At 34.4% G+C, this 16,187-nt stretch overlaps 1 protein-coding gene across 2 annotated transcripts in view; it reads left to right on the top strand.

Annotated features, from left to right (window-relative positions):
- Window positions 1-16,187, top strand: part of Dach1 (dachshund family transcription factor 1) — a 358,503-nt gene that overhangs the window by 304,596 nt on the left and 37,720 nt on the right. For both annotated transcript variants that reach the window (XM_050144656.1, XM_050144657.1), the window contains 2 exons: window positions 6,801-6,952; window positions 14,479-14,626. In XM_050144656.1, coding sequence (XP_050000613.1) covers window positions 6,801-6,952; window positions 14,479-14,626 — 300 coding nt within the window. The remainder of the gene's footprint in view (window positions 1-6,800; window positions 6,953-14,478; window positions 14,627-16,187) is intronic.

Here is a 16,187-nt window from a genome sequence, read left to right as displayed (position 1 = left end):
AAAATAAGAAAGAAGTAACCTTGTTCTATTTCTGCACCCTGGTTTAAAAAAAAAAAAAAAAGCCGCGTAGCAGGCACATCACCTTTAATTAGGTTTCTGCTTTGGGGAAGCATTTTACCAGCCCCCTTTCATTTATTTTTAATGATGTTATCACTACCAGGCAAACAGTCCCTTAATAAAACAAAAACAGTTTCTATATAAAGCCTGGTGTCCATGTCCTGAGTCGGTCATCTCAAAACAAATGTTATGATTGTTTCCCCTGTGGTCGTAGAACCCTTAATGGCCCTACTGTGCAGATATACAAAGCATTAGCCGAGGAAACAGAACCGGGTCCATTGTGCAGCCTTCAATAAGTGCTTCCCCGTGTTCACTTGCAGTATCAGCAGTCAGGGTAAGCCTATGGGGTCATGGAAACGACAGAAAGGTCGATCAAACGGGAACTTTTCTGCAAAACCTCTGCTCGATCTTTCATAAGCATTCACAACTCACTGCTTCATGAAGCAAGCAGGGGAGGAAGCAGTGCCTCATGCTTGGGAGGTCAATCAGTGTGTGGATGCTTAATGCTTCAAACCCCTCGTTGCAGAGACAAGGAGGATTTCATGCACAAGTATCTAATTTCCAACATTAGTTTTTTTGTGCCTGAATTTGTTCTCAAAGTCAAGCTTTAAAATGCTGGTTAGTGTACAGCTTGACTTTAATGCTTCTTTTGTATATAAGTCGCAGAGATATAAATACAGAATAGAGAGAAAGTCATTTTTTTTCTTTTAAGAACAATGTTTAGAAATATGCTTTCCAGTTAAAATTCCATTAAAATATAATTTCTTCAGGTTATTAGAGACCCAGAATTCCCTGAGCTGTTACCCCTGGGTGGTCTTCTTAGATGACCTCTAACCTTCCGGCCACATAGCCTTCAACAAAAGTTTACTGTTTAGTTCTTACCATGGAGATTTTTATTTCCTTCTTCTATCCTGTCTCAATTCATGTCATCCCAAATAATCTCTTCTTTTCCTAAGTAAATACAGTGTCATTTGGATCAGTATTTTGTCAAACAACCTTATTGAGATTATACTTTGATTTCTACATTTTTTTAAAAAAAATCATCTTCTTAGTGATTCCTTTTAGAGCAAGACTGTATCTATGAAATTGTCCTTTAACAAACAGTGTAACTTTCCAACATAAGTGGTTTTAATTTGACCATAACGGATGCAGTGTGACTACAAGACAAATGGAGACTTCTTGCTCCTTCACTGCGTATTCTTCGGGGTTTGCCGCTCTTTTCTTCATTCACATATTTCAGAAATAAGTGAAATTAAATTCAGAAATTAAAAAGAACTTGTCTGTACAGACCGACTGGGACAATGCGAATATTCTCTCCTTGTCTAAGGAGTGACCCATAAAGGTACATTTCAGAAACAATGCAAAACAAATCTACGTAGATGTGAAGACCCACCTGTGGGGATGGTAGTTTCACAGAATAGATGAGCCATAAATTTATTCTTTGTTACGTTGGAGAAAACTGCATGCTTGATGTAGGTTTTAACATACTTCTGCCACTGCTATTAGCCCATTATCATTATATATTATCTCGTGTTGTTTTACATTTTATTTGTGCGTATGTGTATATATGTGTGCTCACGTGTTCAGGTGCCAATCTGTGCTTATGGATGTTGACGCCACAAGTTAAACTTGGATCTAATTTCTCAGCTAATTTCTAATTTAATTTTGAGACAGGGTCTTTTACTGTCCTGACCTACAACTCAATATGTAGACTGGGCTACCAGTTCCTGGGTCCTAGAGTGCTCTTGTCTCTGGCTCCCCAGCAGTAGGATTGCAAGCAGGTTCTAACATATCCAAATTTTAGTTAGGTTCTGCGGATCAGACTCGGGTTCTTTTCAAACAAATGATGTACTTTACCACCTCACTGAGACTATCTTTTTAATTGATTTTATCCATTATTTGAACTCCCAAGTTCTAATCCTGATTGGAGTATATTCAAGAAGTTTTCTGGTGTTTCTGCACTGTCCTCAGGCTATGCCAATGAAAACTGTCAACACAATGCATCATTATCAATGGCTTATTACAATAGGCAGAAGATAGCCACCACAAGCAAAGGATTGAAAAGATGGAGCTTTTCAATGCCACATTAAAGAAAAATGACTTATCAAAGAAAATTTATGGATTTTATTTTTCACATGTACACTGGTTTTTATTCTATAGAGCATTTTTCCATATATAATCTAATTGGATTATAGTATAATCCTTTGAGTTTAGTTAATCCTTATTACAAATTAGCCAAATGTTTTTCAAATGATATAAGATAGTTTTATCACTACAGCATTTAATAGAATAAGTATCACTAGGATCAGAATTCACTAAGTTTAACAATGATTTCTCTTTATTTAAATTTAGCTGTATCATATATAGAGTTGAGATATCTTTTATTTAGAAAATCTGTTGTATGGGACTGGAGAGATGACGCAGTGGTTAAGAGCATTCTGCTTTTATGGAAGACCCTGTTCAACTCCTTCAGTTCCCAGCACAGCACTAACTTTGGACAGCAGACAACCTCTTCTAATGCCAGCACTTGAGGAATCTAACAGACTCTTCTCATCTATCCTGTTTAGATCACACGTCTGCATATAATTTTTAATTCTTTATCTGAGCACTAATGTTAATTTTTAGGTTATTCGTGTTCATGTTTTAGGTCAGTAAGACTTCCATTGAATACTTTGGCTTCTGATAGAAATTTACTAAAACAGCCTAGAAAAGTTTATATTTTTATAAAAAATTATTCACTTATAAATGGAAAGTACTATATTCTGTAGAATATTTTTCAACCCTTTCCCCCCGCCTACTTTGCCATTTTAGTAACAGTTTTTATTCAAACATCCTTTCTTTAGCTTGGAAAGAGCAGTTTAGTTGTAATAAAAGACATTACAGAGCAATGTGCACGCACACACATACACACACACACACACACACACACACACACACACACACAAGAAAGAATGTGTAATTCAAACCCAAAGGGAATGGTTATGAAAATAACAACTGCGTTAGATTTTATTAGCAGGAAAGAAAACATTTTAAAAGTAGGGGACCATTATTTTTTTTAAAACAACATTGTTCCTTAGGATATCCTGCTAAATTGTTCTGTGTGATAAGATTGAAGAGGAAAGAGACTTGTCTTTCAGAGACATCAATCTTCCTGATGGTGGCTTAGTAAAAAGTGACTTCATGTGCTAGTAGAATCCTGAGTTCAGGTGATAAGGAAGACTAAAATACGATGTCCTCATCCTTTGTTATGCAACTGAAATGTTTTGTCTTTTCCATTTGTACCTTAAATTTCTATGATCTTGATTAAATAATGGGGAAATTGTCAGCATATTTACTGTGTAATTATTCAGATTTCAATCAGTCATTTTTCTGGGCATTAAGATGAAATTACTTATTAAACTGTAGCATGTGCCATTCCATTTTCCTTCAGGAATTACTACAGTTCTTTGCAACTAAATTAAAGTAGAATAATGCTTAAAAGTTAATAACTTCTTTTTAGAATTTAAATATAACAACTTAATAGGTAACTAGCATGCTGGTTTCATCTGGCATGTGTTGCGTACCTGTGACTGCGGTGTTTTAGTTTCTGCCTCTGGTCACATCGCCTCCCTTTTACTCTTTCTCTCTCTCTCTCTCTCTCTCTCTCTCTCTCTCTCTCTCTCTCTCTCTCTCTCTCTCTCTCTCTCTTTCTCTCTTTCTCCCCCCCTTGCTGTCGCTGTGTGTGTTTGTGTGTCTTGTATGTGTGTTTACAAATATCCCTCTGCCTTTTCCTCACGAGAACACATACCATGAGAACTTTGGTCTCATTTTACACTGGAATAACCTCATGTTAACTTTGTGTCATACATCTATGAAACAATCCCCTTTCATAAAATAGCATTACAATATGGCCGTGTATTTGGTGATCACCATTTAAGTCACTCTGGGAATAAATTGGAGTTCCTTGCGCAACTCTACCAATTTATGTTCAGTGGTAATCAGATACTAAAACCTGATGTCATATGGCACAATACAAAAATCCCCAAATCTGACTAGATAATTGTCTTCAGAAGACAGTTTCTTAAACCCTTTGCAGGTAAATTGAGTGGAAATCAGATCTGTGAGTGTGTGCTGCTTCTTCCTTCACTCTTTGAAGTCCATGGAGATTGTGTAATGCCCAGACTCCGACACTGTCTGGCCTCAAAATTTTGCCTTACTATTCCAAGAATATTTCAAGGATATCAAAGTCACTTCATTTAAAAAAGCAAATATGATTAAAGCTTAGTTTTACAATCCATGAAGGAGGAAATAAAGTAGACTTTTATGTTGTTGATTGCTGAGAGGTGACAGTGTCTTCTCAGATAAGAGCCTATTGAGGTCCAAATAAATATTGTTCATTTATTTGATCTTTTAGCTTTCTTTTTCTTAATAAAAGGGGAGGTTGTAGTTAACATTTCTGTGAATTTCCTTTACTTTTCATTTTAAGTTGTTGTGACCCAGATTTATAGCAAATGATGGTCTGTTCTCATACATGATGTTAGATGCAATGAGAAAAGAACACGTATGCACACACATGCTTGCACATACACACAGAAGAGTGTTAATCATTGACTGGATGAGCAGTGGCTAATGAAATAACAATAGGAGGTAAAGTGCTTTCCCAGCTATAGGAATTAGTTATTTATCACCTGGAATCGGTCACTCTGGTCTACATCAGTTTTACAATGCTTTTACCCTGGCACATTTTTTCCACCCCTATTATCGTGTGCATTATTTCAACAATTACCAGTGCATGAATGTAGGCATGATAGTGATTTAATGATTTGTTTCTCACCTGCCAAGCATAGTCAACCATCAATGCACTGAAGTTAAAACAAATAATTATTTAGTGATCAAAGATATGCTCAGATGTGTTCATAAATACATTTGGCTTTCATTTTTTTGCAGAGTCTTTCAAAATTACGAAGTCACAGATGCTAAGGTGAATGCATGCTCAGATGGTCATTAGGTTCTATCCCTTTATTCAAAAGACAAGCAATTATTATCTCCATGATCTATTAAGGTGTATTTTCTTTACCATGTGACAGCTAAGGTGAAACAGATCAAAAAATATTGCTCTCCTTTCTTAAACAGTGACACTTGCACGTAGATGTTTAACAAGTGCCTCTCCTTCCAGAGCTCTGAGGAGAAAACAGTAGCAGCCTTGGTCTAGAGGAGTAATTTATGACAGCGTGGTAAATGGTGTCCAAAATTACCTTGCTCATATTAGCCCTGCTGCAGCCCTACCTGAGCCCTGAAGCGTTTCTCAGCCCCACGTGAAAGCTGTGATAAAACACAGCATTATGAGTCCTGGCTTAGTTGCTTCCTGTTTCTTCTAGTACATGCTGCTTGAACTCATCCGTCAGCGATTTCACAGAGGAAGTGGAAGGAGAAATTACAGGAGAGTGTGAGAGGAGAATAGTGAATAGAACATCTTTTGTCTCTTACATCTCTCCCTGCCTTTTCTTCCTCTTTACTTCATTGACTACAAATGGGGAAAGGTGAGGGATACGATTTAGCAGGTTCTGACATTAGTGACTATAGGCTTGGCGCCTTCCAGAGTATTTCCACATTAGACAGGCATGATTGGAAAATGTGTTGTGTGTTTAAGTGTTATATTTTAAAATAAAGGAATGACTGAGAACAGTGGGGTCAAATTATAAACAAAAATCAAGTATGCTGAAAATTTTAGCCACTTGTAGAACTGAGAGATACTATAAGAAATAATCAAATACATTGTACTGATGAATTTTCCTGGGGTGAAATATGAAAAATATTTATAAAATAGAGAGTACTAGCCTGAGTAACATTATCTGTGAATAAGCCACAATTTGCTTCCATTTCATTGAAAAGTATGCATATGTTTAAAGAGGAAGTAGTTAAATGAAAACTTTTTACAATGAAAGGAAAGAGTGCTTGTGTTCGGATATTAAGTGGCTTACCTGTTGAAGAGTGTAGAATCAATGAAATAAATAATAACTTACCTGAAAGGGGTAATATGATTTCCATAAGGATGTGATGGAAGTTACATTTTTAATGTTTTTTCTTCACTTCCCATTTTATGTGTGAAAGCCTTAGATGTTTAAGTGTTTAAAATTAGATTTTTTGCTAATGAGAGTGATTATTTTAATTGCAACTTAGAAACAATGTCCTCGGATTCTAGCCTTTCCCTTTAGATGTTACAAAATGAAAAGAAAAAAAAATGAAAGACAAGAAAAAAAGGGGGGTTTCACTTGTAGATTCTTTGTTAAGCTTATTAAGACTACATTTGAATGAACCATCAATATAAAGAAGGGTTAATTGAGAAAGAAACATCCTGATATACAAAACATTTCTCTTATAGAAAGCTTTAGAAATACTCTATTGTCAATCCAAACAGAACAAACTAAAATGAGATAATTGGGAAGGTGCCCATAAAGTCAGCCTGAATATATTATCACAACTATATATGAGATAATATTTGTTTTAAAAAGATTCTATGGCACTGTAAACTCAGTCTCATTAGAGACTGCATTTAAAAGGCTTATAAAGTTACTCATTAATGTTATCTTGTTGTATCTCCACAGCTTTTTCATTAAAGAAAATTCAGCAGAAAGCATTTTCTCCTGATAGCAGGAACCAATTTGCAATAAATGTTCTGGAAACCACTAGGGAAGCCATTACTGAGGTCTAATAAAAACAGACAAGCGTAACTTGTTCTATATTTTTGTTTCAATCACATACAGATGAGACCCCGCTTTCTACACCAACCGCAAGAGACAGCATCGACAAACTTTCTCTAACTGGGCATGGGCAACCACTACCTCCAGGCTTCCCGTCTCCCTTCTTGTTTCCCGATGGCCTTTCTTCCATAGAGACCCTTCTCACTAACATACAGGTATGACTCTTTTCACTCTGCAAGGAAGGAGCACGGAACACACACAGGTGAACTGCTTTTAGAAAAGAAACACATTTCAAATAATTATCTCGTGATATTGGCTGATCCAGAGGATTAGACATTTCTCCAGAAAATTACCTTTTAACTTTACTACACTAACCAAATTGTTGTAGAAATGCTCAACAAATAATTTGTCTTTCACCATATTAAAAATAAACAAAACTGGTATAAGCAGTTATGAAAAACACCCCCCCCCCAAATGTTCTCTTTACTGCCAAATAATGGGACCAATTTAAGTGTGTAGATTTGTCTGGTTTTTCAAATGACAACATGCAAGTTCTAATAAATATTTAGATATTTTTAAACTGCTGGCTTTCCAGTGAGGAAATGATATGTTTAGTCATTTTAAATATGTCTAATAAAGAAGAGTCCAAAAGAATTTCTTCTTTCATAAATAAGTTTCTTTCAACAAGTAGGGACTCTTCAAAGAATAGACTTCAAAAAGCCATAGAAAAGTTTCCGCAGATTTCCTATGTGTCCCTCAGGATGTATATCTTACGTACAGTACATTATGAATCAAAAATACTTAGAGTTAACAATAACATAGTGCAGGGAGCCAAGATAATAAAAGTGTTTGGGACAGAAGAAAGCATAGTTGTCTTGCCATGCATGGAGGGATCATGTGGGCCCCAGATGGAACTTTTCCTTCTACTTCTCAGGAGGAGCCAGAAGGAGACATGGATACAGAGGCTGTTAGCCCAGCACTCTGTCCTCACTTATATTTTCTAAACACATTTCCTACCATATTAAACTTTTCCCTAGCTGAAATGTAATTAATTTTATTTACCTCTCCAAGGATATAACAGGAGGTCTTTAATGTAACATATCTTCTCATCTATTAATACGGCTCTTTAAATACAAATGTAATTAGAATTGCTAGAACTGTATTCAACATTAAGGTTTTGTATTTTACTAACTGAAATAAGTCGTCAGTCCGGTCTCGTTTCAATCATGACCAGATTATAGCCAAAAGTAAACATAGGAGTTTTCCCCCAAAAAATTTTGCATATATTGCAAGGTACAGATCATCGTGAATTTCGCTCTTGCGGAAAATGCTTTTGAAAAGCAGGGGAATTGTACAACTGGTCTGCGTGTAAGAGATTAAGAGTTTATCAAAGGCTCAGCCCTAATTGAGATATCTGTAACATATCTCTTCCCGTCAAGTCTTAGGGACCATTGTGGAAAAGGAGCTTAGAGGTGGTAAGGGCCAGAGATAACTGGTGACTGCCAGGAAACAGTATTTTCAAAACAAGGTAGCGGACGAGACTACTTGCTCACAGTCTATTCAAGCTCAAGGCAAACAAAAATCTCAGCGTAGAAAGAGAAGTGGGTGCAGAGACTCCTCCTCACTGAAGAACTATGTCCGTTAGTAGATCCAGGAATAAACGGTACAACCCTGCTAAGTCGATGATGACCCAGTTAAGAACGCATATTCAAGAGTATCTGCGCAACATGACTCGTGATTGATAAGGAGAGAGATGGGGACAGATAGACAGAAAGAGAGAGACACAGACACACGAAGCGAAGCAAAAGGAGAGGGAAACAGAGAAACAGAGATAGTAAATGAGGAAAGATAAAGTTGGGTGTGTATATTAACGAGTAGGTCTGGGAAGAGTGAGGAAAGGAGGTGGATATGATTAAAATACATTCAAAATTCTCAAGGAACTAATAAGAAATTAGAAAGGTTCATATTTTTCTATGTAAAACTCCATATAAAATTGTCTTAGAAATTTATAATCAGACTAATGATATTTTGACTTGAATTTCCACATAAAAATACTCTAGTTTTTTTTTATTTTTATTTCTATTTTTTTTTACTAGAAATCAGCTCACTCAGCAGAAGAAAGAATGGTTGTACACTGGGCCTGAGAACTGGGCTGACATTCATAGTTCTATGTCAAATATTGACAGTTTGGGAGTATTACATCATCTCTCTGCTTGGAGTACTTAGACTAGGCATGATATCCCCATCATTGCAAACTAAGTATTTCTTTTAGAAAGAAAAAAGAAAAGGAAATGTCCACATTTTAGACAAGTTTTCTATTTATTTAACCTACTCTAGGTCTGGTCTCCTTCCCAAATATATACAGCAAGGGTTTATCTTAGAAGAGTTAATGGTACATTAATAAGCAAAATGAATTAAATTATTAATTTTAAGGTTTTATTGATTGGAATCTGGTTCTAATAAAGTTATACCATCAATAAAAATTCAACATTAAGAATTATACTTGTTTATGTCAATTTTATACATATGCATATATGTGTAAACATAGGTGTTATATAACTATGAATATTAAATATTTCCTTTACATATGTATACATAAAATGAGCCTAAGATTAAGAAAATAACTGAGTCCCTTAGAGGTATATGTATATAAATACATATTGATAATCATATATATACTGAATTTTTGATGATTTCACAATAGTTTTTAAAATGCCATAGATGTTAAATCTTATTATTTCTGCATTTATTGAGTTATGGTTATATCTAAGAAATCTTATAGACTGCTAAAACAGTCATGACCCTGGCTTATTAGGCATAGAGTATGAATGTGTTTGCTGTCTAAATTTTAATTTAGATAATTATAATCTGCCTACATCGATTTCACCTGCAATTATAAGTATGTATATTTGGGTTCTCTGCTTTCTCTGTGAAAACTGTAACATACTCATGTAGTCAGTTTAAAACTATATGGTTACTTTGAAAATAATTTGTTGCAATTAATATTCATTTCCCCAAATCCTTCAAAATATTTACTACATTATTGTTTTAAAAACAAATGATTTCATAATATAGTATTAGTTGATAATTTTTAATAACTAGATTTGTAGTGACTACTATAAATATTTCCTACACAAATCATTTTTAAAAAATTATTTTCATAATTGCTATCATAAAACTTATGGAAAATACTATATTTATATCCAAAAAATTAAACATTAGTTTAAAAAGTATTTTTATTAATATTTTGAGGATGTCAAACCTAGAAGAGTTATGGAGTTTCCTTCATGTCACTTGAATAGTTTAAATTGATTTAAATTAAATTGATTAAAATTTAAATTAAATTGATAATGAAAACATCTGGAATAAATAACTAATTAATTTTCAGGGGCAATAAAATTTCATTCCATTTTTTTTGTTCCTAGAACTTGTGTTTTTGCATGGCATTTTGTGGTATTCAGTATGGAAGTATTTCACCATAGCCTCCACCTTCAATGATATCTTTGGATAGGTCACTGGGCAGTTTAATGTGAGGAAATGTTTTAGGGTCAAATATTTGGAAGTGACACCTTCAAATATTGGCTGTTAATAGATTACATTCAAAACAGGGTTCTACTCACTAGTTGCAACTGGTTCTTACATCCTAAATCACAAAAAAACAATAGCTTTCAGAACTGACAGCATCACACTTGTTTGTGTTTACCCTAGAGCCAGTATATACAGCAAAAGAGCAAATTCACTGTAAAATGAACAGAACTGATTCTAGTGAGGCAACTCGGCGGGTAAGGACATTCGCGGCTTACAAATAGTAGGGTAAGAGTAAATCAATAAGTAAAAGTTGAAAGAAAAAAAGAACATATATGGTAAAATTACAGACAGATCTCTGGCGTCAAGGATATTCTGGTCTACGTAGTAAGTTCCAGAACAGCCAGGGCTCCCTAAAACTGAAAACAAACAGTGGCGCATGAGTGGATGAGGTGGGGTGGGGTTGCTAGGAAGAGTAGAGGGAGGAGAATATTTACTTATAACAGATGTAAAAGTAAGAAAATAAATTTTAAAAAGCAGTCACACAAACAAGTACACAAAGCGTAGGGGTGGTCTGACTCACTGATTATAAAATATAAACAGAAAGTGTTAATTATGCATGAAACTATCCTGAAAGATGTTTACAATAAAGGGTATGTGATAGAAGGTGGGTTCATTGTGATTTGTGTGCAAAGTGAAGTGGCATTGGTTCAGCAGTAGAAAGTCAGCGTACCTAGAATATTCAGGGCCTTATGTTTAATATTTCAGGCTTGCTAAAAATATTGCAACTAAGTCATAAGTTAGAAGATGTAAGAAAACCTAAAAGAGATAGTAAAACATACAAAAGGACAATACCTTGTTGACTATGGTGTAATAAGTAAAAATAATTCAACTATGGCATTTGAGAGGTAGTTTTCATTTGTTTGAGGGGAAATACAAAGAGACAGAATCTGCCTCAGTATTGAGACTAAAACCTCCCTGCCCATCCTCAAACCTGCATCACAATGTCCCTGCCAAATGTTTTACTCTACTTTTTAGACACTGTGAAAGAAATGAGCTTTTTGCTGATTTGTATTATTGGCGTAAAATTTAAAATTATCTAGAAAATCACATTGGATTCAAAACACACATAGGTTTGTATTGCATATATTGGTATTATATCACATGCTCTATTCTTGATTGCTATTATATAATGTGACTTGGGTGTTTTCTTTTTGTTCCCATAAAAGTTTGTTAATAAAAAAAAACACTAATGAGCAAAATACTAAACTATACCTAGGATTCTAAACTCAGCTAAGTGTGATGATAAAAGCAACGAGTTTCATGCAGAGGCACCCGTCTCTGCAATCTTATGAGGAGGCTTATCCTCTGGAAAAAAAAAATTCAGCTGATAAGAATTTGTGTGTGATTAGAGACATCGTGCTTCATTGAAAACAAATCTGAGCATGAACACAATAAACCATTGTCTTTTTTTTTTTTAACCACGGCTGTGCTCAGAATAAACATCAACTGTATTTCTTTAGAGAGATTACCCAACATCAGTGTTGTGAGATCTGAAAACACCTTAGAGGGGGAAAAAACCAAAAAAAAAAAAAAAAAAAAAAAAACCGTGACTGAAACTTTTGCCACTAAACTGTAATCCAATATGTTGTCCTGGCACTGTGCAGATAAAGTCCCTCTGAGCACTACCACATAATTGCTGTGACCTTTTGCACACCGCATACATGGGAAATTAACAGACGCTACACAAATATGGGAGTATTGTGACTTACAGCTAAAAGATGTCTTCATGATGCTGTGGGCAGTTCTTGTTGTTGCTTTTACCCAGGCTCTGGCTGCGCTAAATTTAAATGGATGTTCTGTATTCACTTTATTTATTGTTGTATGTCACTGTCAATAACATACTTATGCATATGTATCTCTTGTTCTAGTTGGGACCTTTGTTCACACTGGTATCTTAGCAGTGTGCATTGATTTAAGTCTAAATTTTAAGTTTAATTCTATATAGCTGATACATGGCCTCTAGAGGCATAGGATGCTAACATTAATGTTTTTCAGACATAATCAGCAGGAATATGCAATTCAACATAATTAACTACATTACCAATAACTGCAACAAAAGGAGAGAGTAAATGTCAATTTTTCCAGCAACTTCATCATTTGCAAACTGTTATTAATAATAAAATGACACAGTTTAGAGTCAGATCTTAACATTATTCAACATGTTTGTTCATAATGATTGTTCCATATTTAAGAACACCAAAATATTATGTTTTGTCACCCAAGGACAATAATAGTTTAATAGTAATTTATTTTAAACAGCTACTGATAATACAACCAATCAACACATTAAGTGGTGCCAACATTGGCATCTTGCTAAATAATCTCTAGGCATTGCACAGACAGTACATCTTTCAAAGATAAGTCAACAAGAGCAATCAGAGCAGAAAATTAGAATTTAGTATCTTAGAATTAAAATACAGCTAAACTAAAGTTTTAATTGGGGTGATCTGAAAGGGCACTTGATGTAATGATCTCTTTCATTTGTTACTAATTGTTTGTTCCTGATGCAGAAGAAACATATACAGGAATGTTGCTTAATTTTGTTAAGATGGCAGTTTGCTTTAGAAGCATTGTTTTATTACTAAACAACAAAAGAGTGGGGAAGGGAAAGCTGCCACATAGAAATCCTTATCTTGCTTGTTTTCTATCACAAGAATTATGCCAGGGAATTTTGGATCAGATAAAACACACAGAAAATTATATATATATATGAAAAGATAATTAAAATGGCCCATGACAGTGTTATGTTATGCTGTTCAGCGGGAGACAGACTACCTCACTACCTCTTTTCTACTGGGCTTCAAGTCACTGTGGAGTTGGAGTTTTGAGTCAAAGTATCCACATTGACGTTTTAAAAGGGTCGCCTTCCTGAGAACCTCTAGCACTGGCATTAAATTGCACTCCTCATAAAATTCCAATGGCAAATTTCAGACTGACACCTTCAGAAACTCTGACAAAATGCTTTACATTTAAAATACAGCATTTTGTATTTGCTGAACTTATGGTGAAAGAATTTTTAACTTAAATTTTCAGTGTTATCTTTGGTCCTGAGCATCTTCTCTGGCAAAGGCCATGATATTTTTTTTGTAAGCATACTATGTGTTCATGTTTTGTTTTCAAAATCTGAAGGAATTGCAAAATTTTATGAAAATTATACATGAAGAAAAAGTGCATATCTCTAAAATCAGTTGTAAGAATAAGTAAGTTATTTTTTTCTAAAGCTTTTGAATTACTAGCCTGTGAGATGTCTTCTTAAATGTTATTCCCAGATTATTACAATACTTTGAAGGACATCATAAAAACAATTTATTACTAATATATTATTCTAGATGCTTTAAATATGTTATGTATCTCAAGTATATATGAGTGGAAATTTTAATTTCTTAGTATGTAAACATTTTAAAATTAATGGCATGGTTTGGATAAGGAATGCTTAATAATAACAAATATTCCTGCTTTTGTCAAAAAACTTCATTACAGTGGGAGAAGCATGATATAAGCCAGTTAATGCATCGATATCTAATAATATTATTTAACAACGAATGCAATGACAATGGTTAAGAAGATCTAACAGTATCATCTACATGTAAGGATATTTCTGATTAGATGGTCAGCGATATCACCTCATGAATGATTACTTTGGGCCATATGAAGGGAAATGAGGTTGTGAGCCATGCAACTACATAGATTGAAAGAGCAAACTTCCTTCAGCAGACATAGATAGCTGAATTGGAAACACACATAAGACAGCTGTAGAAAGTGTAACCTTGCATGGATGGATGGATGACCTTGAGGACAGTGGCAGCTTCCCAGGATCACATAGACCACGTTAGATGGTTCTTTGTAGAACTGCCCATTTCCTTTGTCCATTTGTATTTCATGGGATGCTTTTGTGTGACTCTCACTGAAATTTAGCTAGCTAGTCTAATGTGAAGCAATAGAACCTACATGCCATAAGTATTTGTCTTTCTAAAATGGTTTAGTATGATGTAGAAGTTCTGTGCTTTAGCTGGAGCATTTGTGAGCCCTGGATGGTTTCACAGGAATTAAAGAATTTGATAAGTGAGCTCTTCTCATCGAAAATACATTTCAGTAGTGAACAAAATGTGTTTTGTACCAAAGTATCCTCATGCTGAATACCTTCTTTGTACAGGGCCTTTTGAAAGTTGCCATAGATAATGCCAGAGCTCAAGAAAAACAGGTCCAACTGGAAAAAACAGAGCTGAAGATGGATTTTTTGAGGGAAAGAGAGCTAAGAGAGACACTGGAGAAGCAGTTGGCCATGGAACAAAAAAACAGAGGTATCTGTGAAAATCCACGGAGGTCTAATATTTAAGTGAATCAGTCAATAAAATAATATTGTTCTGTTGGTGATATACTTTCCTTTTTGCTACTTTGCCTGTAGCTGAACTTAGAACAGACTTGAATCATGAGTTTATTGTATTTCTAAATGTTTAACGATCACATTCGCTTCTGTTTTCTACCTCAGGGAAATAGATATATCTATTATATCACTGATCATGTAATTTTCATTTCTTATAACGTTTAATGAATTATGTTCATGATGATAAGATGAGAAACATGGTGAAGAATATTGCACTGACTCACAATTGGCCTTTGGAAACCTCAAAAGTTAAAGTTACAAAGCTAAACTAGAAAAGACTGATTCTTCAAGCAAAGCAGGTTTGGTAAGATATTTATCAACTGAAATGGAAGCTTGATGAATATCTGAGCAAATAACCAGAGTTAAGTGTTTGTATAATTTTCCTTCTGAATGCTTCATGTTCATTCAACAAGGTCAAGTCCATAAAGTACTTACCAAAATGAATTCTTATTGGATAAAAATAATGGTATTATTGATCTCCAAATTGCTTCTTTTAAAATATTATACTGGTCATCAATAGATAATTTTGAAGGTCAATAATATTTGGATCTTTATTTTATGCATGAATTTTAAGGCTACAACCAATCCCTCCTTTGCTTCAGCTACATGATTTCACAAGAACTGTAAAAAAGGGGGATTTATTTTTTTTAATTTTGTAAGTATTTCTTATAAATTCTTCAACTGCCTGTCTTTCATGTTTGATGTGTTCATTTAAAGATTATCGTGTCTCTTTTAGGATTTTCCAGTTTGCTTCAGTATATATTATGAATCAGTGCCTAGTGGGTTTCTGGATTCAGCTTTGTTTGAGGCACTGTCACACAGAATATACGGTTTTTAATAATATGAATTTGTATAGGTTTAAGAATTAAAATGATTCAAGCATGGTAAACATTGGTGACAGATGAGTTCGAAATGAATGAGGAAGTTTGAGAAGCGAGTTGAATCTGTGAAAACATCTTTTATGACATAGCCATGGTTCTATTTTGTTCTAGTCTGAAGAAGACACATAAGAGACTAAAAGATATATCTTGGGATTTCTAGAATAATCTTTGGAGTCTAGTGATTCTAATGGCAAGGTTTTCTTCAGTTTTATTTCTATACCCTCTAGAGAGCAAAGCATGCACAGACACCTTAAACCTCTCATTTAACTAACTTCCAATAATTATTTCAAAGTTCTAGTTATCCGTACTTACCTACTACAAATGTATTTGCTGGAGAAGTGTATTATCCTGCTAACAACTCATTGAGTCTCCTGTCCTGGATTCACGCAGGAGGAAATTGAGTGGTCAATGGCTGGGTGCTGTATATCTGGGTATTAGGGTTATGATCATGTGCAATTTACAAACATATTTTAAAACTAACATATCTTTTCACCGATAAATATTAAATAACATTTAAAAATTAAAATATAAGATAAGGTTAGAATAATCAATTACATGTACTCTTAATAAAGAGGACATTAGCATTGATTTCAAATC

The sequence above is a fragment of the Alexandromys fortis genome, unplaced genomic scaffold (assembly GCF_014885135.2).
Source record: "Alexandromys fortis isolate MF-2015 unplaced genomic scaffold, M_Fortis_MF-2015_v1.1 scaffold_43, whole genome shotgun sequence".
Classification (NCBI taxonomy): Eukaryota; Metazoa; Chordata; class Mammalia; order Rodentia; family Cricetidae; genus Alexandromys; species Alexandromys fortis.
This window is presented reverse-complemented; position numbering and strand designations above follow the sequence as displayed.